Source organism: Helianthus annuus, chromosome 2 (assembly GCF_002127325.2).
Source record: "Helianthus annuus cultivar XRQ/B chromosome 2, HanXRQr2.0-SUNRISE, whole genome shotgun sequence".
In the NCBI taxonomy this organism is placed as follows: Eukaryota; Viridiplantae; Streptophyta; class Magnoliopsida; order Asterales; family Asteraceae; genus Helianthus; species Helianthus annuus.
In genome coordinates, this window is record NC_035434.2 from 18,336,548 (window position 1) to 18,361,092 (window position 24,545).

Below are 24,545 nucleotides of genomic sequence, written 5' to 3' on the forward strand. Positions count from 1 at the left end.
CAAACATTTTATAAAAGCAAACACTTAAACTAGATTCATGACAAGTTTTCATTAAACATTTTCTTAAACCTGTAAGACCCTAATACGTATTTGACAAAAAGTCGCAGCGGAAATTTGTGCCATAAAAATTTCTTTCATTAAAAACATCTCGACTTACTTGAACGTTTGTTTTAATATGTATCTTTTACAAAAATAAAGTATAAGTCCTGTTTACTAAAGTACATACTCAATTATCCCCGTACAATCTATCTTATGGCTCGGTCTTCGATCTCTATTGCTCGTGATAACCGCCCATGATTCGTACAACCTGCACTCACCACATACATTCATAACATTAGTACATAATACATAAGCAAGATTCAGTCTCGTACACTTCCCATTTCGTTATCTTTCTGACTTTAAGCAATTCATCTGCGTATCCATATCCTGGCGAGGCTTTGATAATGTACCTGCATTACTTTTCATTCTCAAGGCACACTATTAATAATGTATTACTCGTCGTATCTCTATCATACATACATACATTCTTACATGCATACCTACACATCTACATACGTACATACCTTCCTATATCTCTACATACATGCATACACTCATACGTACCTTCAAATATACCAAATACATATCATACACACATACATTACTACATCTCTACATATGTACATATACACATACTTATCTTCACATATACATAAATACACATCTACATACGTACATACATTACTACGTCTCTACTTACTTTCATACACCCATACGTGCCTTCATACATACTTAAATACACGTCTACATATGTACATGCACTCTTACGTACACGTTCAAGATCTTACATACCTCTTGTATATCCATATATTAATCATGTGGTACTTAGACTTAGATTTATAGCCCATAGACGTCAAAAGAACGATCATGTTTGGGAGGCCCGCCATGGTCCACGGATAATAAACCGAAGCCTACTATACCCAAATCAACTTAGGTAACAATTTTCAGGTTTTTGAACATGGGGAGGCCGTCGACGACGGCCCTAGGGGCGTCGGCGACGGCCCTTGCATAAGTTAAAAGGTGTTCTGTTGAACTCCTCTTATGTTAAGATGTGTTTCTTTTGCACACCTCTTAAGTTAAGAGGTGTTTCTTTTGCACTCCTCTTAAGTTAAGAGGTGTTTTTGCTGCAGCTACGTTTCGTCGTCCATACGCACTAAAACGCACATAACTTTTGAACCGTTTACCCGTTTAACCTCCCGTTTCATCCTACATGCTTGTAAATTCACATTCTATTATATGAACTTGAAATCCAACATCCGGTTTAAGGAAAATATTCACTTAAGCTCTCGGCTTTATATACCCGCTTTCACTTATTCGACCCGTTCATGTTTTCATCAAACCACTCATTTGTTTTAACCCAAAACTTACATAAACGTTATAGCTATAATACTTTTACATTATCTAGGGTTTGTACTTGGGATTTATGCACCCGATACCCGGTATGCGTTAAACCTATTCATGTCATTCATTTATACGGAAGCAAACTTTGTTAATACAATTTCAAATGCGAAATTGTTTGTCTATTAACCATGACTCACAACCGAGTATTTAGACTATCAATCCGCATCTCCGATTCTTGGATAGCGTACTTATATACAATTCTACCCATACCCGGTTATAGTACCGTAATCAATTACTTATACAACCCTTCCGGTATAGTAATAAAACCACAATTTTGACCCATTCGGCCTACTTAACGTAAATCATCAATTTCATACAACCCTTCTTATTTGACTTCAATTATCATGCCTAATTAACTAGAACATAACCTTACTTAACAAACTAAGAAGTGATTCGGAAATCACTTACCTTGTGCATCCGTGTCCGTATCCACTTCCTTGCCTCCTCTTGACCCGTTAGCCTTTCATGCTTGAGTCCATCTTGATATGATTCCTCTACTTTCATGCCACCAATTCACATTCTCGTTAGCATACACAATTGTACATGATAAAGATCATATCAATTGCATATTTCACATTTGACTTTCATTAGTCAATTATAACAAGTATAAGACATATACCCAATTTCACATCCTTTCAAACTCATACAATTTACCATGTCATTTCATATAACGTGTATAGATGTAACATGCACTATACGACTTTCTAATATCCTACCTTTAGAACAACAAGTCAAATTGTGCTTCCTATTCGTAGTTGACTTTCAGAAGTCAACAGTTTATCATGTGAACTTCCGACTTATTCACCTATATCCGTAACATCATTTATGCTATATTAAAGACACTATATATATATATATATATATATATATATATATATATATATATATTTCTTTTTCACGATGCAAATGTGCTTACAATCACATGATCACCTAGTGATATAAAACACAATGTACAAGTCCTTAATGCATAGTCTTGACCAAGACACACATTCAACAAGAATTCTTGTATGAGTTCCATCTAAAGCACATTCTTCAAGTTAGTATACTACTAATTACATCATTTCCTCATTTCATTCATATATATATCGAGCCATTTCATACAATCTCACATCTTAACTTCACTTAGACATTTCATCAAACACTTGGTGTGCGTACCACTACCTTAGCACAATGTACAACTAATTAAAGCACATTCTTCCTAGTTCAATCATGGATTAACATAATCTTTCACAAATCATCATCATAACCAAGCATCATATGTCTATATCAATTTATCCATCTAACTACTTTCTATAACACTACTCTAACATCAACATTACACAATTCATCATAAATCTTCACTATACTTCATCTTCCTACAATTCTAAGTGGGTTTTATCCTAACTCATCAATACCATCCAAATTAAGCATATTACAACTTTAACACATTGATATTAACTAACATTCATATTCAACTTCATAGTACATTCGCGGATTACACATAACCCACTTCATCAAATATCACCAAAACATTAAATTCAACTTACCACTTGCTTATTAGAGCTAGATGATGAGAGATCTTCATCCATGCAATGTTTTTCCTTTGATCTTGGGTTTGATTTGACTGAATTTGCATTCTTGTTCTTGAGAGGATTTATCCTCTTTCTTCCTCTCCATATACGACACACACATACACTACACATAGTAAAATTCTGCCTTTTACATTTAATCCAAACTTCATCCTAAATCTCCAAATTCAGCCCCTCATGTTTGTTATGTATTCATAATTGTCCCAAATTCCTTCTTTATTTGTTTTAACTAAACCATTTAAATGGTTAAATAGTCTAGTCATTTTGTTTTATGTTTCATCATATGGAATCGTATGATGAATGTAAATATTCGAGTTTTGGGGCGTTACAAGTCTACCCCCTTAAAGAAGGTTTCGTCCCCGAAACCTTTCCCATTCTTAGTAGAGCAATACTACTCTTACTTCTCACCTATTCATTCACGATGCTCATTACAACATGAATACATTTGGGATCTTGGTCAAAAGTTTGGTTCATACCTAAAACATGATTGTACGCATTGTCCTTACGTTCTTAAATTATGTAATTTACTTTCACAATCCCATAAAACCCAGTGTCTGATCCAGAGCTCTTATTAGTGTCGTTTTCATTGTATAATGCTAGTTCCTAGCAAACATCCTCACTAGCGATTCATTCATTGAATTCATTCAATATGCATACTAATGCAAAACCGTACTCGAGGTTATATTCAGGTTTTTGGTCGCACAAACCTAAATTTACAGTTTGTTTCTACCTTTCTAATTAAGCATAATACATTCATACATTTACTAATCGAACTAAATCGATTTATTTCATTCTAATCATACATCATATACGATCTTTTCATTTTGTTCTCTTTGAGTTATCCTTAACATCCCATTACTAGTGTTACTTCTAGTTATCTTCATATATACATACGAGAGGTCAACATATCATCATAGGCATACTATAAACATTTAATTATATCAATACTTACGCATAATCACAAGCTAAACATCTTACTAACCTTGATTTCGTTCCGTATCCCAACAAAGTCTTGTTCAGATGAACATGGCCAACAAGCCCAACATCGAAATTAGTATTTTCCATCGATACTTGTCATTATTACTTTTTCTCCAAATTTACTTTATTCGGGGTTTTAAATGCTCACAAATCTTTCATTCTTATAATTATTTCATTAACCTTTTTGCAAAACTTCCCCTTCCCATCCATACTTAAGTTATTGTTCGGGTCGTAGCCCGTCATTCGTTCCGACTCCCAAGAGTCATTTACCAACACATCTAACACATAACGGGTTTAAAACTTCTTTTTTTCATTTTAAAACTTAGGTTTGCGTGCCCATTACGATTGCTCTTTTGTTCATTTACTTTACATTTACTCATAGGACTCGTTTGACATAACTACGGTCAACTATTGACACAATTCTGATGTGGGTAGATTTTATCCTTTATATGTTTTAAATCCGTCCTGCGGATTCGAATGTAACACCCATACCTTTTATTACTTCTATATTTTGAATCCGTCTAGCGGTTTCTAACCCACCATTCATACATTTTCTTCCTTCTATGATTTGAATCCGTCTCGCAGATTCAAACATATCATTCCTGCATTTCATTCCTTGAATCCGTCTTGCGGATCCAAACATTCCATTCAAGCCTTTCATTCCTTGAATCCGTCTCGCGGATTTAAACATTACATTCATATCTTTCATTCCTCACGCGTGTTAAATCCGTCTCGCGGATTCAAACAAGTCATTCATACCTCATTCCTTTCATGCTTCGAATCCGTCTCGCAGATTCTAACACATCATTCATACTTTCATTTCTTTCATGTTTCGAATCCGTCCCGCGGATTCTAACATATCATTCATACTTTCATTCATGAAAGTCTTCCATTTCTCTTCACCCCCACGTCCACCTACTACCTATTTCTAACAAACATACCTGTAACAATTATCACGGTCTCACGAACGTCATACGTTTCTTGTGTACTGGCCAGGTACACAATCCACATACTAGTTTCGTGTCTTCGCGTAATCGCCACCTTATGTCCGCAGAATTAAGTTTCGGCACGTGTAATATTTTCAAAACTTCTTTACCATGTCATTATTATATTTCATTTAAAATATGCTTTCACTTGCTTACTTATACCATTTCATATGCCCACATGTTAAGTTTACGTACCTGGGGTCAATTCGTCTTATTACTTGCCTTGATGCCGGTCCTAGACCGCATTCACGGATCATCCTTTCCAAGCAACTATGCTTACCTTACACATAACATACTGTTAGTTTTATTCATGTGAATACATACATACACATTTTCATTCCATTTCTACCTTTAGATCTTGATCGAGTCATGGATTGTACGGGTTCCTTATCACAAGAGCACACATGTTTGAGTCCAAGTACCTATCCTCTCGTACTTGATTCTCTCAAACCGGGGCTCTGATAGCAACTTGTAAGACCCTAATACGTATTTGACAAAAAGTCGCAGCGGAAATTTGTGCCATAAAAATTTCTTTCATTAAAAACATCTCGACTTACTTGAACGTTCGTTTTAATATGTATCTTTTACAAAAATAAAGTATAACTCCTGTTTACTAAAGTACATACTCAATTATCCCCGTACAATCTATCTTATGACTCGTTCTTCGATCTCTATTGCTCGTGATAACTGCCCGTGACTCGTACAACCTGCACTCACCACATACATTCATAACATTAGTACATAATACATAAACAAGATTCAGTCTCGTACACTTCCCACTTCGTTATCTTTCTGACTTTAAGCAATTCATCTGCGTATCCATATCCTGCTGAGGCTTTGATAATGTACCTGCATTACTTTTCATTCTCAAGGCACCCTATTAATAACGTATTACTCGTCGTATCTCTATCATACATACATACATTCTTACATGCATACCCACACATCTACATACATACATACCTTCCTATATCTCTACATACATGCATACACTCATACATACCTTCATATATACCAAATACATATATACATACACACATACATTACTACGTCTCTACATATGTACATATACACATACGTATCTTCACATATACATAAATACACATCTACATACGTACATACATTACTACGTCTCTACTTACTTTCATACACCCATACGTGCCCTCATACATACTTAAATACACGTCTACATATGTACATGCACTCTTACGTACACGTTCAAGATCTTACATACCTCTTGTATATCCATATATTAATCACGTGGTACTTAGACTTAGATTTATAGCCCATAGACGTCAAAAGAACGATCAAAATCATGTTCGGGAGGCCCGCCATGGTCCACGGATAATAAACCGAAGCCTACTATACCCAAATCAACTTAGGTAACAATTTTCAGGTTTTTGAACATGGGGAGTGTGACACCTCGTATTTTCAATCTTTCCATTTTTGGCAAGTCTACTTGTAGTTTCTATTTTTGTAAGTTGTACCTTTGTGGTATTTGGTTTTATTCCCAAATTGTACTCGAGACTTGAAATCATAATGAAAGTGCATTATTTTATTCATATTTGTGTTTGAATGCTATGTATTGTCAAAACAATTAAAAACATGTCAAACTATGTTAAACACGTAAAAACAGTGAAATTCCATCTTAATCTCAGCTCTCAAATTCATCATTGCCAAGAGATTACCCTAAACCGTACGAAAATTGGGAATTTATACTTAAATTCGGTAAAAATATCAAAAATTGGGTTAAAATAATTTTTATATTATTTTATTAATATTTTAAATAAGTAAAATAATAATTAAAATTAAATAAATAAATATTTTAAACTGATTTTTTTTATGATTTTTGAGTATTTTGGTTAGTTAAACTAACTCAGTTAGTGAAAACCCAGTTAATTCAGCTAACTGGGTTAATTTTATCAAAGGGCAGCACTAACTGAGTTAGAAAACTCAGTTAGTGACTAACCCAGTTAGTCAGATCAACAGTTAATAAAAAAGGGGGTTTGAACCGCGTGGAACCGGAATCGAACTCGTGACCTTGACCTTAACAAGCAACGCACTAACCACTCGGCCGGGAATGCCACATCCGGCAAATCATGAAACCGAATTATACTTAACATCTAATTAATTGCCCCGAATTTAAATCAGTTAACCGCCAACCGATCGTCTTCTCCGACCTTTGGTTTGTTTACCGGAAACCCGACTTTTCATGGCTCGTAACAGTCGTCCTTCTCCTATAAAAATCCGACGAACCTTCTTGGTCGTTCCTTTCCCTTTCATTCCCGATCACCGAAGCCGAAACCGAAACCGATTCGAGACTTCGTCGCCGGAATCCTACAACGCCGCCGAGGACCACCACCTTCGCCGCTGCAAACCACCGTCTGCCGCCACCTGAAATCCAGTCGCCGGTACCGATTCCGTTTCCGTTTTCCTTTTTTTGTAATTACAGTTTTATTATTATTACTATTATTATTATTATTATTATTATTACTTATTAGTATATTTATTATTAATATTATTATTATTATTAGATTATTAATATTATTATTATAAACTTCATTTATTTATTTATCTATACTTATAATAATCAGATATATTTAACAATATTAAACAAATATAATATTTCTATATTTATTTAGAATAATTATTATTAATAAACAGATTTATTATTATTATTATTATTATTATTATTATTATTATTATTATTATTATTATTATTATTAAACAGATTTATTTTTAAATCTTAAATTTTATAACAGAATTATTATATAATCAGAATTTTTACAAAATAAATCAGATTTATCATTCAGAATTATTTATTATTTTATTTAAACCAGAATTATTATTTTATATAATAATCATTTTTAGATTTTCAGAATTATTATTTTTATAAACGCAGAATTTATTTAACAGAATTACTATTTGATTATTTAAATCCGAAATATTATTCCTTATTTATTCAGATTTATTATTTCAAATGAGAGTTATTAATCTATATTATTATTAATATTAATCAGAATTATTATTTATATAAAATCCAGAATTTTAGTAATAGTATTTATAATATATTGGGTAAAATCAGTAATATTATTATAATAATATATGAAAATCAGTATTTATTTTTACTCACTTATTTATAAATAAATTGTCATATATTTCATTAAATACAAAATATGAGACATATGATTGCTATTTTAGAAATACTAATATTATTTTTATAAAAGCCTTGTTATTTAAATAATCTCCAAATCCCTAATATTTATTAATCCTCAAAATCAATAGGGTAAATCTCTTGTGCACATTCTCTTGGGCAATTCCTTGTTCTTAATCTTTTCCAAGAAAAACGCAACGCAACCTAAGGTGAGTATACTTGACCCATTTTCTATTTTACACTTTTGGGTGTAGTATGCATTTCTATATCAAAACACACTATGTTAAACATTTTTGCACAATCAATCCACATTTCATGTGAATCTATTTGACTCATGTTAATCACGTTATGCTACTGTTAAACATTTATGACTGTGTGTTCATTAACTTTGCAAGCCTCCCCTAACAATGGCAGCGCTGTAGGTTGTAACGCCCCTCCCATAATATTATGGGTATTGTTAGGTTTATTCTATGTTACTCATGTTACCACCCTTCTAGGGTTAGGCTATGTTAATTGCGTTAAACTTTGGTTTGAACACATAGATTTCATCGTTACGAGTATAACTGTTAATATGAACTCATGTAGTCACGTGGATTTGAGCATGTTAATCTATTTCAAACATATTATACTATATTCAAACTTGTATACTCGCCAACATGTTTTGTTGACTTTATTTTAAATGCATACTGCAGGATGAGGAATCAAGATTTGAAGAAGTGAATAGGATGGCCTAGAAACTCACCTTTGAAATAAACTATGTTTAATGTTTGTTATTTCCTTTTTATGACAATGTATGAAACTTTGCAATTTTAATAAATGAAATTTAATTATATTGTCACATTTAGTGTTATGATGTCTTTGAACAGTTTGTACGTCTCATCCCGATGTTTCCGCCATCGGTTGGGGTGTGACAGATTGGTATCAGAGCCATAACTATAGGGAATTAGGGAGGATTGCCTTACTTTCGCCTAGTCTATAGTAGGAGTACTCTGATACCATATTGGTATCAGAGCCATAACTATAGGGAATTAGGAATGCTTTTACCTAGTCTATAGTTTAGGAGCTTTCTCATTTATTTGCTGTTTAAGACAATATTCCCTTCTCTCTTCCTTGCTTCCCTCTATTCTTTTGGACTTTTAATATACAAGCCTTTCCTAAGGCTAACACAATACACACATGGAAGCTTTGAAGACACTCTTACAACACAATCGAAATGATTCATCAAAACAGGGGTGATTCCCATATTTGGTGATGATTTTCATTCAGCTTAAATTTGATTTTTGCACGAAATCTACCCTCAAGTTAGGAGTGCCATCCATACCTTGATGGGAATTTCCATTTCATATTCTAGTGGACCCTCATCTTTGGATGAGTACCAACCACATCAGGGTACGATGTTATCAAGTTAGAGGTGAAACTCGCATCTTGTTAACTAGTCCCATTCCTTGATTTTCGATCTCGCCAAAGTTTCGATTTTCCCAATCGATTAAGAACGTGTAGTAACTGGAAGGACAAATATCGTTAGTCGCTCCTCGATGAGAGTATTTGTCTATTAGGCCAAAGCATGTCTCCTTAATTCGAAAAGGATTTCGATTCACTTTGGAATAGTCTTATGTTACGTTCCGTGACAATCCATATTTTTATGATAAATCTCTTTTTATGTTATCTCAATTATCATGTGATTTACATTTGAGCGTTATCTTCATTTCAAGTTTGGGAACACGAATCACGTTATTATCGCAATCTAAAACAATTAATAATTACTCCTTCGTGAACAAACTAAATTTATGATGCTTTCATTATCAATGTTACCCTGCGTGAAATTCATGATTATGTTGTGTGAAACTAAATGATCCTTTTATGTGCTATATGAAACTATATGCTATGTGATGCATTCATGAAAACAATTTTCTTAAACAAACATTATGATCAAGTCTCATCTATTCCCTCTTTTGAATCTTTAGATGTTATTTTTTTTCAAAAGTCCTTTCTCTTTAAGATTTCGAGGACGAAATCTCCTAAAGTAGGGGAGACTGTGACACCTCGTATTTTCAATCTTTCCATTTTTGGCAAGTTTACTTGTACTTTCTATTTTTGTAAGTTGTACCTTTGTGGTATTTGGTTTTATTCCCAATTTGTACTCGAGACTTGAAATCATAATGAAAGTGCATTATTTTATTCATATTTGTGTTTGAATGCTATGTATTGTCAAAACAATTAAAAACATGTCAAACTATGTTAAACACGTAAAAACAGTGAAATTCCATCTTAATCTCAGCTCTCAAATTCATCATTGCCAAGAGATTACCCTAAACCGTACGAAAATTGGGAATTTATACTTAAATTCGTTAAAAATATCAAAAATTGGGTTAAAATAATTTTTATATTATTTTATTAATATTTTAAATAAGTAAAATAATAATTAAAATTAAATAAATAAATATTTTAAACTGATTTTTTTATAATTTTTGAGTATTTTGGTTAGTTAAACTAACTCAGTTAGTGAAAACCCAGTTAATTCAGCTAACTGGGTTAATTTTATCAAAGGGCAGCACTAACTGAGTTAGAAAACTCAGTTAGTGACTAACCCAGTTAGTCAGATCAACAGTTAATAAAAAAAGGGGGTTTGAACCGCGTGGAACCGGAATCGAACTCGTGACCTTGACCTTAACAAGCAACGCACTAACCACTCAGCCGGGAATGCCACATCCGGCAAATCATGAAACCGAATTATACTTAACATCTAATTAATTGCCCTGAATTTAAATCAGTTAACCGCCAACCGATCGTCTTCTCCGACCTTTGGTTTGTTTACCGGAAACCCGACTTTTCATGGCTCGTAACAGTCGTCCTTCTCCTATAAAAATCCGACGAACCTTCTTGGTCGTTCCTTTCCCTTTCATTCCCGATCACCGAAGCCGAAACCGAAACCGATTCGAGACTTCGTCGCCGGAATCCTGCAACGCCGCCGAGGACCACCACCTTCGCCGCTGCAAACCACCGTCTGCCGCCACCTGAAATCCAGTCGCCGGTACCGATTCCGTTTCCGTTTTCCTTTTTTTTGTAATTACAGTTTTATTATTATTATTATTACTATTACTATTATTATTATTATTATTATTATTACTATTACTTATTAGTATATTTATTATTAATATTATTATTATTAGATTATTAATATTATTATTATAAACTTCATTTATTTATTTATCTATACTTATAATAATCAGATATATTTAACAATATTAAACAAATATAATATTTCTATATTTATTTAGAATAATTATTATTAATAAACAGATTTATTTATATAATTATTATTATTATTATTAAACAGATTTATTTTTAAATCTTAAATTTTATAACAGAATTATTATATAATCAGAATTTTTACAAAATAAATCAGATTTATTATTCAGAATTATTTATTATTTTATTTAAACCAGAATTATTATTTTATATAATAATCATTTTTAGATTTTCAGAATTATTGTTTTGTATAAACGCAGAATTTATTTAACAGAATTATTATTTTATTATTTAAATCCGAAATATTATTCCTTATTTATTCAGATTTATTATTTCAAATCAGAGTTATTAATCTATATTATTATTAATATTAATTAGAATTATTATTTATATAAAATCCAGAATTTTAGTAATAGTATTTATAATATATTGGGTAAAATCAGTAATATTATTATAATAATATATGAAAATCAGTATTTATTTTTACTCACTTATTTATAAATAAATTGTCATATATTTCATTAAATACAAAATATGAGACATATGATTGCTATTTTAGAAATATTAATATTATTTTTATAAAAGCCTTGTTATTTAAATAATCTCCAAATCCCTAATATTTATCAATCCTCAAAATCAATAGGGTAAATCTCTTGTGCACATTCTCTTGAGCAATTCCTTGTTCTTAATCTTTTCCAAGAAAAATGCAACGCAACCTAAGGTGAGTATACTTGACCCATTTTCTATTTTACACTTTTGGGTGTAGTATGCATTTCTATATCAAAACACACTATGTTAAACATTTTTGCACAATCAATCCACATTTCATGTGAATCTATTTGACTCATGTTAATCACGTTATGCTACTGTTAAACATTTATGACTGTGTGTTCATTAACTTTGCAAGCCTCCCCTAACAATGGCAGCGCTGTAGGTTGTAACGCCCCTCCCATAATATTATGGGTATTGTTAGGTTTATTCTATGTTACTCATGTTACCACCCTTCTAGGGTTAGGCTATGTTAATTGCGTTAAACTTTGGTTTGAACACATAGATTTCATCGTTACGAGTATAACTGTTAATATGAACTCATGTAGTCACGTGGATTTGAGCATGTTAATCTATTTCAAACATATTATACTATATTCAAACTTGTATACTCGCCAACATGTTTTGTTGACTTTATTTTAAATGCATACTGCAGGATGAGGAATCAAGATTTGAAGAAGTGAATAGGATGGCCTAGAAACCCACCTTTGAAATAAACTATGTTTAATGTTTGTTATTTCCTTTTTATGACAATTTATGAAACTTTGCAATTTTAATAAATGAAATTTAATTATATTGTCACATTTAGTGTTATGATGTCTTTGAACAGTTTGTACGTCTCATCCCGATGTTTCCGCCATCGGTTGGGGTGTGACAGGGAGGCCGTCGGCAACGGCCCTAGGGGCGTCAGCGACGGCCCTTGCATAAGTTAAAAGGTGTTCTGTTGAACTCCTCTTATGTTAAGATGTGTTTCTTTTGCACTCCTCTTAAGTTAAGAGGTGTTTCTTTTGCACTCCTCTTAAGTTAAGAGGTGTTTTTGCTGCAGCTACGTTTCGTCGTCCGTACGCACTAAACCGCACATAACTTTTGAACCGTTTACCCGTTTAACCTCCCGTTTCTTCCTACATGCTTGTAAATTCACATTCTATTATATGAACTTGAAATCCAACATCCGGTTTAAGGAAAATATTCACTTAAGCTCTCGGCTTTATATACCCGCTTTCACTTATTCGACCCGTTCATGTTTTCATCAAACCACTCATTTGTTTTAACCCAAAACTTACATAAACGTTATAGCTATAATACTTTTACATTATCCGGGGTTCTACTTGGGATTTATGCACCCGATACCTGGTATGCGTTAAACCTATTCATGTCATTCATTTATACGAAAGCAAACTTTGTTAATACAATTTCAAATGCGAAATTGTTTGTCTATTAACCTTGACTCACAACCGAGTCTTTAGACTATCAATCCGCGTCTCCGATTCTTGGATAGCGTACTTATCTATAATTCTACCCATACCCGGTTATAGTACCGTAATCAATTACTTATACAACCCTTCTTATTTGACTTCAATTATCATGCCTAATTAACTAGAACATAACCTTACTTAACAAACTAAGAAGTGATTCGGAAATCACTTACCTTGTGCATCCGTGTCCGTATCCATTTCCTTGCCTCCTCTTGACCCGTTAGCCTTTCATGCTTGAGTCCATCTTGATATGATTCCTCTACTTTCATGCCACCAATTCACATTCTCGTTAGCATACACAATTGTACATGATAAAGATCATATCAATTGCATATTTCACATTTGACTTTCATTAGTCAATTATAACAAGTATAAGACATATACCCAATTTCACATCCTTTCAAACTCATACAATTTACCATGTCATTTCATATAACGCGTATAGATGTAACATGCACTATACGACTTTCTAATATCCTACCTTTAGAACAACAAGTCAAATTGTGCTTCCTATTCGTAGTTGACTTTCAGAAGTCAACAGTTTATCATATAAACTTCCGACTTATTCACCTATATCCCTAACATCATTTATGCTATATTAAAGACACTATATATATATATATATTTCTTATTCACGATGCAAATGTGCTTACAATCACATGATCACCTAGTGATATAAAACACAATGTACATGTCCTTAATGCATAGTCTTGACCAAGACACACATTCAACCCGAATTCTTGTATGAGTTCCATCTAAAGCACATTCTTCAAGTTAGTATTCTACTAATTACATCATTACCTCATTTCATTCATATATATATCGAGCCATTTCATACAATCTCACATCTTAACTTCACTTAGACATTTCATCAAACACTTGGTGTGCGTACCACTACCTTAGCACAATGTACAACTAATTAAAGCACATTCTTCCTAGTTCAATCATGGATTAACATAATCTTTCACAAATCATCATCATAACCAAGCATCATATGTCTATATCAATTTATCCATCTAACTACTTTCTATAACACTACTCTAACATCAACATTACACAATTCATCATAAATCTTCACTATACTTCATCTTCCTACAATTCTAAGTAGGTTTTATCCTAACTCATCAATACCATCCAAATTAAGCATATTACAACTTTAACACATTGATATTAACTAACATTCATATTCAATTTCATAATACATTCACGGATTACACATAACCCACTTCATCAAATATCACCAAAACATTAAATTCAACTTACCACTTGCTTATTAGAGCTAGATGATGAGAGATCTTCATCCATGCAATGTTTTTCCTTTGATCTTGGGTTTGATTTGGCTGAATTTGCATTCTTGTTCTTGAGAGGATTTATCCTCTTTCTTCCTCTCCATATACGACACACACACACACACTACACATAGTAAAATTCTGCCTTTTACATTTAATCCAAACTTCATCCTAAATCTCCAAATTCAGCCCCTCATGTTTGTTATGTATTCATAATTGTCCCAAATTCATTCTTTATTTGTTTTAACTAAACTATTTAAATGGTTAAATAGTCTAGTCATTTTGTTTTATGTTTCATCATATGGAATCGTATGATAAATGTAAATATTCGAGTTTTGGGGCGTTACAAAACCTAAGTCATGAATCCTATTTTCATAAAACCTATGTTACTCACAGAAATTTTTATGCTGACATACCTATTTTCACATGTGTTTTCAGGAGCTGTTGATTAGGATGATGATCTTGACACTAGGGCCGTCCTGTGCCTTAGAGACTTAAAATGAAGATAGACTTAGTTTAACTATGTGATGTACTCTTGTTTCTTTTGATTTAAGACAATGAAACTCGTTTGTTTGATGAATAAAATATAACTTTGTATGCCATGGTTGTGAAACAATAATTCTGTTACAACACTCCCCGACATTTCCACCACGATTTGATATTTTACGTGGTCGGGGTGTGACAGAAGAGTTGGACAAGTATTATAAAAAACGCCAAAAAAGCAAATGTCTTACACCTTTGGCGTTTATCAAACTATCATAAAATGACTTTGGACAAGTATTATAAAAAAACTTTTTTATGTATTCTTTTTTTTCCTTTTCAGTTGATTGTTGTATATAATAAAACGCCATATATAATAAAAACGCCAAAACAGCCAAAATGCTTCTTTAAACGATATCATCCAGTTAAAACGCCCCACCAAAAACTCTCAAATTATAATAAAATTAGTTTAAAAAAGTTTTATAAAAAACACAAAAAAATAAAAAAATAAAAAACAAACTTGAAAATGTAACTAGAAACAGTAACTTCAAATCAGAAAAACTGAAGATAGCGAAAATTTATTATATTAGAATCTAAAACGCCAAACTTGAAAGATGGGACGTGTTACAGACTTTAGAGATAAAGCTTGTCTAAAACAATAATTACAAACAGTAACTGAAAAGAGGAATACTCTATTATAATAACGCACCGCTTAACTTACGCGCCAAAAAGAGATCCTATAAAACGATACATCTCAGCAACTTCCATTTGATCAAAAAAAAAAAAAAAACGCCAATACTACTAAAATATCACTCACTGTAAAACGCTAAAAAAATCAAGATGGCTAATATGCTTTCTTGGATATTCAGTATTGTTATTCGTCAAGTTTCACTGAATGAATTGTTAGGGAGGCAAGTAACTCAATAAGAATTTGCTGCATGAAATGGACAAAAATTCAAGAACAAGAATTTGTATTTTTTGTTCTTGAAGAAGGCTTGGATGAGGAGAAGAGATCAATGATACTAAAGAGTGGGATGATGATAAAGATGAAGATCAACATGAAGAAAAAGCGAAAATCACACCTAGACGTCATAGATCTATGTCCCCAAACATCCAGAAAAAAAGTCACTACAACAGACGAGCATGCAAAATAAAAAAAACTGATGGGTTTGTTAAATTTTACATAAAACGCCATGTTTTGGTGTTAGTTCTTGTACTATTTAAGACCAGATAGATTGATGACAGTGAATATTGTGAAGAGAGATCCGATTAGCTTTTTCAATTTATTTTCTTCGCTTGTATTTTTTTTACTGTGGCTAAAATATAATCCAACAATTGTAAAACGCCAAGATAACCCAAACGCCAAAATGTTTATAAAAAAATAATAGAACAATGAACCATCCTATTCAAAACCCCTTCAAAAACGCCACTCAAATAGATTTCCTACCCCCCGGCTCCAATGGCATACGTTGTGAATAAACGTCATAAACGCCAAAATATTGATACAATGGAACCATTAAAACGCCATTAATTATTGAATTTGGTTAACGACAAAAATCTCAAAACCAAAAATTAAAACAACATTGGGAAAGGACGGAATAGGAAAAGCAGAAGATGAAAGGACAAAAAAGCCCCTCCGCCTTTTTCTAAGCGGCGTGACACGTGTTGGGCCAGGAAGCGTTCTCACCGTTCTCACACTTTTGAGCGTTTTCTCCTGATCCCATTTCTCTCTCTCTATATATATATATATATATATGTATATATATATATATATATGTATGTATATATATAGAGAGAGAGAGATAGAGTGGAAAATGGTGTAGAATAAGATTTAGGGTTGAGTGAATAAAATAAGCCTAAATTAACATGTGTTAATATTTACACACCCCTCCCCTTAATTTCTCTGAAAAGGATTGAAAAGGATGTGGGAATAAGATTTAGCGGGTGTGGGAATAGAATCACCTGTAACCAATGATAACCCCTTCCACTTTATCTTCTATATATACGTAGATATACATAGAGAGATAAAGTGTAATGGGTGTATGAATAAGATTTAGGGGTGTGAGATTTAACCAATGATAAACACAAATAGGTTTCAAAGAGCTCACTTTAGATAATCACAAGTAGAGTTTTCAGATAATAAACAATGATAGAGCCAGCGTAATTTATTACTTTTGGAAGGATTCATGAGGTAAGGCTAGTGTGTATGATAAAGTCGTCTATCAGATAGATCGGAAAGTTAAGGAATTTCGAATAGCAGACGACCGATTCGAATAGTGAAATTCTAACCCACGTCTATCCAATACATCACAGGTTTTGTTATAAAAATTTCTACAAAAAACATATGAGCTCTGATACCGCAGTGTAAACACTCATTTCAGGTTAGGGCTGACGTGTCACTTATAAATTAATCAAAATTCAATTTATTCCATTAATAATAAAAACATTACATTAACCAAATCTAAAATATGAAAATTTAAATACGTAACTATTATATAAAGAATTCTAACTATTATTTGGATTTAAAATTTCCAAGGTGTTACACTAGTAACCTTCCTTTTTTTTTTGCCTCACTTGTATGAAAGACAACAAATATTTACAACGATATAAACTCTTAGAATATCAAGTTATCAACCATTTGTAACAAAACTTTAAAACTCCATTCATCCATAAAAAAAGAAAAAAAGAACATAAGAATTTCAAGTTATCAACCATTAAAAACTCTATGCAACACCGAACAACATGCATCTCCACATTCACATTCATGTACACCCTTGACTCGATCTCAAATTTCCCATTACAGTCCTGAATAACTGAAAACAGTTATATTTTCTATTTTTACTCCCAAAAAACCATTATTTAAATGAATGGTATGTCTTAACGTCGATCAAGGTTACTTGGGCGTGTTACATGCCCATACAAAAAGTTTGAAGCCAAAATCCAATAAATTAAACCGACCATCAAGATCAAAATGGAAATCAACAAGTTTGTTTCTTTTTCATTTTCTTTGGTTTTGATTTTAGGAGTTGCAGAGAGCTTCCATTACCATGAGAGAGAGCTCGAATCGATGGAGGGGTTTATGGGGATGTATGACAGGTGGAGGGAACATCACAATATTGAAATGAGAACTCAAGAACGGTTCAATGTTTTCAGGCACAACGTCAAAGGCATTCACGAATCAAATAAGATGGACAAGCCGTATAAGTTGGCCGTGAACGAGTTTGCTGACATGACTAACCTTGAGTTTGTAAACACCTATGCTAACTCGAAGATAAGCCATTACCAAGCCCTCCGAGGACCTGATCCTGTTCCTGGCTCAATAGATTCCGATCCAAATAAAGATTACATTTATGCAAATATGACTGACATCCCACCTAAGGTTGATTGGAGGGAGAAGAACGCCGTCACCGATGTCAAGGGTCAAGGAGGATGTGGTAACTAACACGCTAATTTTGTTAATTACTCGTTAACTAGTTAAAAATACCCTTTATAAGTTTTGACCTACGGAACGATGGGAGGGTCATGAGGGTTTTGTGACCCTAGACTTTTAAAATTTTCTGAAAGTTGTATAAAGTCTTTCTAGATATAATGGAAAACATGAGTTGGGTCCTCAAAGTTATTCTCCACAGAGAAGAAAACTTTATTTTTTATGGTTTAATTAAACATAAAGGTTCACATGATATGTAAAATAAAAGAGAGACGTGTTGATATATTCTGAATTTTAATACATATCTTTTTATCTATTAAATGTGTGGTTAACGTGATAATATTTAACGGGGAAAATAGACAAAGTTTAAGACTAGGAACGTGACTTGTAACATTTTTTAGACATGAAATACGTTTTTTGATATTTTAGACAGAGTTTTGTGAAGAAGACGTAAGTATTATTGTCTTAGTTATGAAAACATGTGTTTTGTGAATATTTGTAAAATAAAAAATATTATACCTACTGTCTAATAAAAGGTTATGATTTCGTCAATGACTTATTTAAGCTTGAACCAACCTTTTCATTTTTACAGGAAGTTGTTGGGCGTTTGCGGCGGTGGTTGCGTTGGAAGGAATAAATGCGATCAGAACCGGGAAGCTGGTAAAATTTTCCGAACAACAACTCGTCGACTGTGATATGACGAACAAAGGATGTGACGGAGGGCTGATGGAACCTGCATTCACATACGTCATAAAGAATGGTGGTATAGCTCCAGAAGCGAACTACCCTTACGTAGGCAAAAGAGAAACCTGTGATAAAGCTAAGGTACGCAGTACGCACAAATCTTGTGTTAGTTAAAAAGTGTTCTTACTAAAAAAACCAAACATGTTTGTTGATTTGCGTTTGAATCCAGATTGGCACAGACACATTGAAGATTGATGGTAGGCAGAATGTGCCAACACAAGACGAAGAAGCACTAATGAAGGCAGTTGCACACCATCCTGTAGCTACCGGCATACAACTTAGCGGCCATGGTTTGCAGTTCTATTCTGAGGTAATTAACCAAAGAAATCATTGATCTTTGTAGGAAATGCGTAGAGAATGTTGTGTAGGAAATGCCTAGGAATTTTTTTATGGAATGTGTAAGAAATTCTTTTGGTAGAGATGTGTGGAAAATATTTTGTGTGAAATGTGTACGAAGTTTTTGTTAAAAAGTTTCCCACCAAGTTTTTTCGACGAATTTTTTTATTTGTTGGAAAAGTGTTGCTAATGGTTTTTTGAATGTTGCTGTCAGAAACGACCCAATTATCAAGTGGTTTTTGATTTGTTTACAGGGTGTATATACCGGAGATTGCGGTACAGAGCCGAATCACGGAGTCGGACTTGTGGGATACGGTGAGAATGATAAGGGACTTAAATTCTGGACCGTGAAGAACTCGTGGGGACCGACATGGGGAGAGAAGGGATACATACATCTGCATCGCGGAGTTAAGAAAGAGGGACTCTGCGGTATAGCAAAGCTATCTTCGTTTCCTATTATGAACGACCCAAAGGCACCCAAAGACGACACGAATGCACCCAAGGACCCCAATGCACCTAAAGATGACCCCAATGCCCCCAAGGACCCTGATGCACCTAAGGACCCCAAATTTAAAACGACTCAAAGGTTGCAGGGGATAAGGTATGTATCAACCAGGTTATTCCAATAAATTTTCTGTTTTAAGAAGTTTACTATAGGATAACTTCAAATCCAAGATAAAATAGTTAAAGGAAATGCACTATGACATGCAAGAATATGGCGAGTATAAGTGTATAAAATTAAATGATAAGTGGGATAATATCAACTTGTTGATACATAACCAAGGGGTTAGTGTCTATAGGGCATATGAGACGATCTGTGTGGTTGAGATATATGCTAGGATATATTTTGCGAAGTAAAGGGAAAGGTGGCGCGCGTAATTACTAGTTTGTAGGGCATGAGTCCATGACCTCACTCTACTTACTCTCAACATGGCTACGTGTCAAGAGATAACTGTCGAGCTAATCTTCTTTCAGATGAACTTGGTGGATGGAGTGAATAGTTCTAAGTGTTACACCTAATGAAAATTCAAAAACCACTTTCATGAGGCCTGATTAAATGGTTAAAAATGTTATAATATATATTAAGTGTATGAATCTTGACTTGGTAAAAACAAGTTTACTAACTTAGTTTGTGTTTTATGTTGTGAATGTAGGACTAAGTTGTTAGACTTGTGATCTGAGAAGGGCACAACATGCACATATAGAAGTTTGAGGTGCAGTCTTGAATTAAATGGAAGACCCTTGGAGGAGAACATAGAAGACAGAGGGAACTTAAATGTTTATCTCGAAGACCCTTGGAGGAGAACATAGAAGACAGAGGTTGAATGTCATTTTCTTGATGGTAATTTGTATTTTTATTTCCGTTGATTATGAATAATATTTATGTTCCTGAAATTGTTTGTGTTCGACCACTTCAATATCTTACAATATCATAACATTCATTGTTGAACTTGTTCTCAATTAAACTTTGATCTCACTGGTTGTGGTTACCGTTTGTTTGATCACTGATTGGAACAAACTCCCAACAATAATACTTATGTTGTGGACAACATTTTTAATCTTGAAACGTTTTAGGGTTTCCAGTCTTAAAACTCTTAAGTGCTTACTAACTTCCTTCACTATGTGGGAGAGCATCTAAGCGGGTTCTGGTGACTTGATTGTTGGGTATAATCTTGATGGTCAGGTCAAATCGGGTCATGAATCGAACACGGGACAAATATATGGATTTGGGTCGGCAGTAGAGTGGGTCCAGTGGCGAAATACAGAAGGGGCGAGGAGGGGCGCCCGACCCCCGAACTTTTTGCTCAGTAGTGTTATATATGTAGTTTTCGTATAGAAATTTTTGGGTATATACGTTTTCCACCCCCGGTTATTTAGAATTTTTTTGGTATATACATTTTTGACCCCCCGTCATTCGGGTCAAGCTTTGCCACTGAGTGGGTCTAAATGGGATGAAGAAATGGTCTCTGCTGACCGAATTACATGGGAAGTGACCATTGGAGTGTTGCTGAATAAAAGGAGTTAAGGGGACTTGGTTATTTTGGCATGTGTTTTATTTGTTTTTTTCTATAAATTATGCACTTGTAGTAGTTTGTTTTACACACTCAATTTTATAAAGAAAGTTTGCAAGTAGAAAGCTTTTGTTCATATTGTTCGTGAGTTATTTTCTTGAGTGATGGGCCTGAACCAACATCGATGTGGTTATTAACTTGTCAATGTGGCTCTATGTTGGTTCATCGCACAATTAGTAATGTGTTGCTTAGTTTGCTACTAATTGAGGTTAGATAGAACACTAACCAAATGTGACTGCATATCCGGTAGTAAATACCTTCGTAGCTAATCATATTTTGCGACCAAAATTGCAACCATGCTAAGTTGCGACAGCTATTTACGACCGGAATTACACTTAACAAATTTTGGTCTTAACTGCCCAATTTTCTAGTCTTGATTAATTGTTTTTGGTGCCAGTTGTTTAAAAGTAACTTGAATTAGCTTGATATAATGCTAGTTACAATCTCGGTTATATACTTGCCCTAACATCTTTTTGAGCATCATGAAAATTACAATGTACAAAATTGAGCTATTATGCTTCAATTAGAAACCAAAACTAAAGTGGGCTTTGCTAATGGTTGTTCTATTACAAATTTGAGCCACAAAATGGGTCAAAACCATAAACTAATCTATTATCACTTTTAGTCACAAAGTGGTCCAAAACCAAATATAAAACACAACCACAAGATCGGACCCGATTTACATATTCAACATAATCAAAAGCTTGTTTGGGCAAGTCTTTGGTCAACCAAATAATAACACTTAAAATTATGACCAAGAAATATATGTTGCCGAAAATAAAAATAAATCAAAAACTTTAGACATTTAAAGTTTGTAACTTATTATTCCGGTGAAAAAGGACCGATTTCGATTTGCATGTGGTGAGCATCAGCTCTAATATCACTCATGATATCCGTGGTAAATAAAATTTTTGAACAGGGTTCATATATGTATATATATTATATATTACAAAGATTAGTCAAAACACTTTTGACAAGTATATATTTATAAATGTATATATGTTAATTAAAATTAAACTTTTAACTAGTGATATATATATATATATATATATATATATATATATATATATATATATATATATATATATATATATATATATATATATATATATATATATATATATATATATATATATAGGGGGCTGCTAGAATGAGAATCACCCGAGTTGTAAGAACCGCGAGAACCACACCATCCGGGTCGCCGTTTACCATGATTTTTTTTTTACAACTAGATGTGTGTATTATAAACACAGCCGTAAAAAAAAATTTTTAAACGCCGCGGCCGAGGGGGTAGTTTTTTACACCACAAGTTTGGTGTTTTTATTTTTTTTTCTTTTTTCTTTTTTTACACCAAACTTGTGGTGTAAAAAACTACCCCCTCGGCCGCGGCGTTTAAATATTTTTTTTTTACGGCCATGTTTGTAATACACACATCTAGTTGTAAAAAAAAAATCATGGTACACGGCGACCCGGATGGTGTGGTTCTCGCGGTTCTTACAACTCGAGGTGGTTCTTATTTTAGCGCAATTCTATATATATATATATATATATATATATATATATATATATATATATATATATATATATATAGCACAAGTAACAAATGATTAACACTTTTATACCAATGAATACCCGCAATGGAACAAGGTCACCTACATGCAAATACGAAATATAAACACAACCATAGGGGGTTTTAGGTATACCTTCGGTTAGTAATAACCGCGTGAGACACCGAGGTGCAACGAGGTGAGCTAGAACGGGTCAGGAACTATAGCGCCGTCGACGGTGGCCGGAAAAACGGCGTCGACAACGGTGGCCGGAAAGAAGGCGGCGGGAGCAGCGGCGGTCGGCGGTGGAAGGTGGCGGCAGGAGGAAGGGTGGCGGCTATAGTGGAGTGTGTAAACTAGGGTTTTGTTTTGGACAAGTATCTTATGTCTTAACTCATGCTTAAGCTTATATAGCCAATGATTAGGTTGAAACTAAAACCCTATGGGCCACAACAAGCCCACATCCTTTAAAGTCCATAATATAAAACCCAATCTAATTAGGTTTATTATAATATATATTTTATAGATTTATAAAATAAAACATTATAAATCGTTCCATCAAAATATGTCATTTAATCTAATTAAATGAATTACCTCATTGCCTCGGTGTAACTCTTACGGTCAAGACTTGGTCGATAGCGTCGACTTATCAAAATGGACATGAATTTTTAACATATTGTGTTGGTGATGGTATGCTCGGTAGATAATAGGATATATGTAACTAACTTGTGTTGTCAATTTAGTTTTCTTAAGGAATTGGTATGATGGCCATTTTTTTAATTATTTTCCAAAAAGCATCCTCTAGCAAACCTGTCACACCCTGATATTTACAGGTCTGCCTGGTAGGTCCGGTGGGGAGTATCGTGACGTAAGATTGATATCGTCATAGTCAGATATACAAAGAATAGCACAGCGGAAGTCTTTGGAATATAAAATATTATTACAAACTCAAATGTCTGAAAATACCAAAGTAATAAGTACAGACGAGCTTGCAATAATAATCCACAGTCGGATCATTATATACAAAAGAAGAACATCAGCTATAGGCTTATGGGAAGGAGTTGCAAATTCCTCATCTAGCAATACCGAGCAGCTTCCAGCCTGTTTACGTATTTGCACCTGCCACTTAGTCTTTTGAAAATACGTCAGTTTTCACTGGTAAATACAATCAACCGACACATTTGAAAACATTTTCAAAATTTATTTAGGTTCACAAGGCACGAAAAATCTTTTATAACTTGGGACAAACTA

General features: G+C 33.5%; 1 protein-coding gene and 1 long non-coding RNA gene across 2 annotated transcripts; one reads left to right on the top strand and one right to left on the bottom strand.

The window, feature by feature from the left end:
* Nucleotides 1-220: 220 nt before the first annotated feature.
* LOC118483876 lies at nt 221-3,060 on the bottom strand. The gene is made up of 3 exons (XR_004872001.1): nt 2,967-3,060; nt 1,849-1,934; nt 221-307 (listed from the first exon to the last, which is right to left on the bottom strand). It is a non-coding gene; the product is annotated as an uncharacterized LOC118483876 (long non-coding RNA).
* A 15,033-nt stretch (nt 3,061-18,093) lies between these two features.
* On the top strand, nt 18,094-21,102 carry LOC110911871 (cysteine protease Amb a 11.0101). Its single transcript, XM_022156522.2, has 5 exons — nt 18,094-18,602; nt 19,188-19,420; nt 19,509-19,649; nt 19,930-20,276; nt 20,830-21,102. The coding sequence occupies exons 1-5, from the start codon at nt 18,140-18,142 to the stop codon at nt 20,849-20,851; spliced, it is 1,206 nt and encodes a 401-aa protein (XP_022012214.1). The 5' UTR covers nt 18,094-18,139; the 3' UTR covers nt 20,852-21,102.
* Nucleotides 21,103-24,545: the final 3,443 nt, after the last annotated feature.

What these genes read in the sequence shown, in the direction of transcription:
- LOC110911871 (XM_022156522.2), top strand. Translation starts at nt 18,140, where the DNA reads ATGGAAATCAACAAGTTTGTTTCTTTTTCATTTTCTTTGGTTTTGATT. An exon ending in CAAGGGTCAAGGAGGATGTG is followed by an intron (nt 18,603 to 19,187) that starts GTAACTAACACG and finishes TCATTTTTACAG; the next exon opens with GAAGTTGTTGGGCGTTTGCG. An exon ending in AAACCTGTGATAAAGCTAAG is followed by an intron (nt 19,421 to 19,508) that starts GTACGCAGTACG and finishes GTTTGAATCCAG; the next exon opens with ATTGGCACAGACACATTGAA.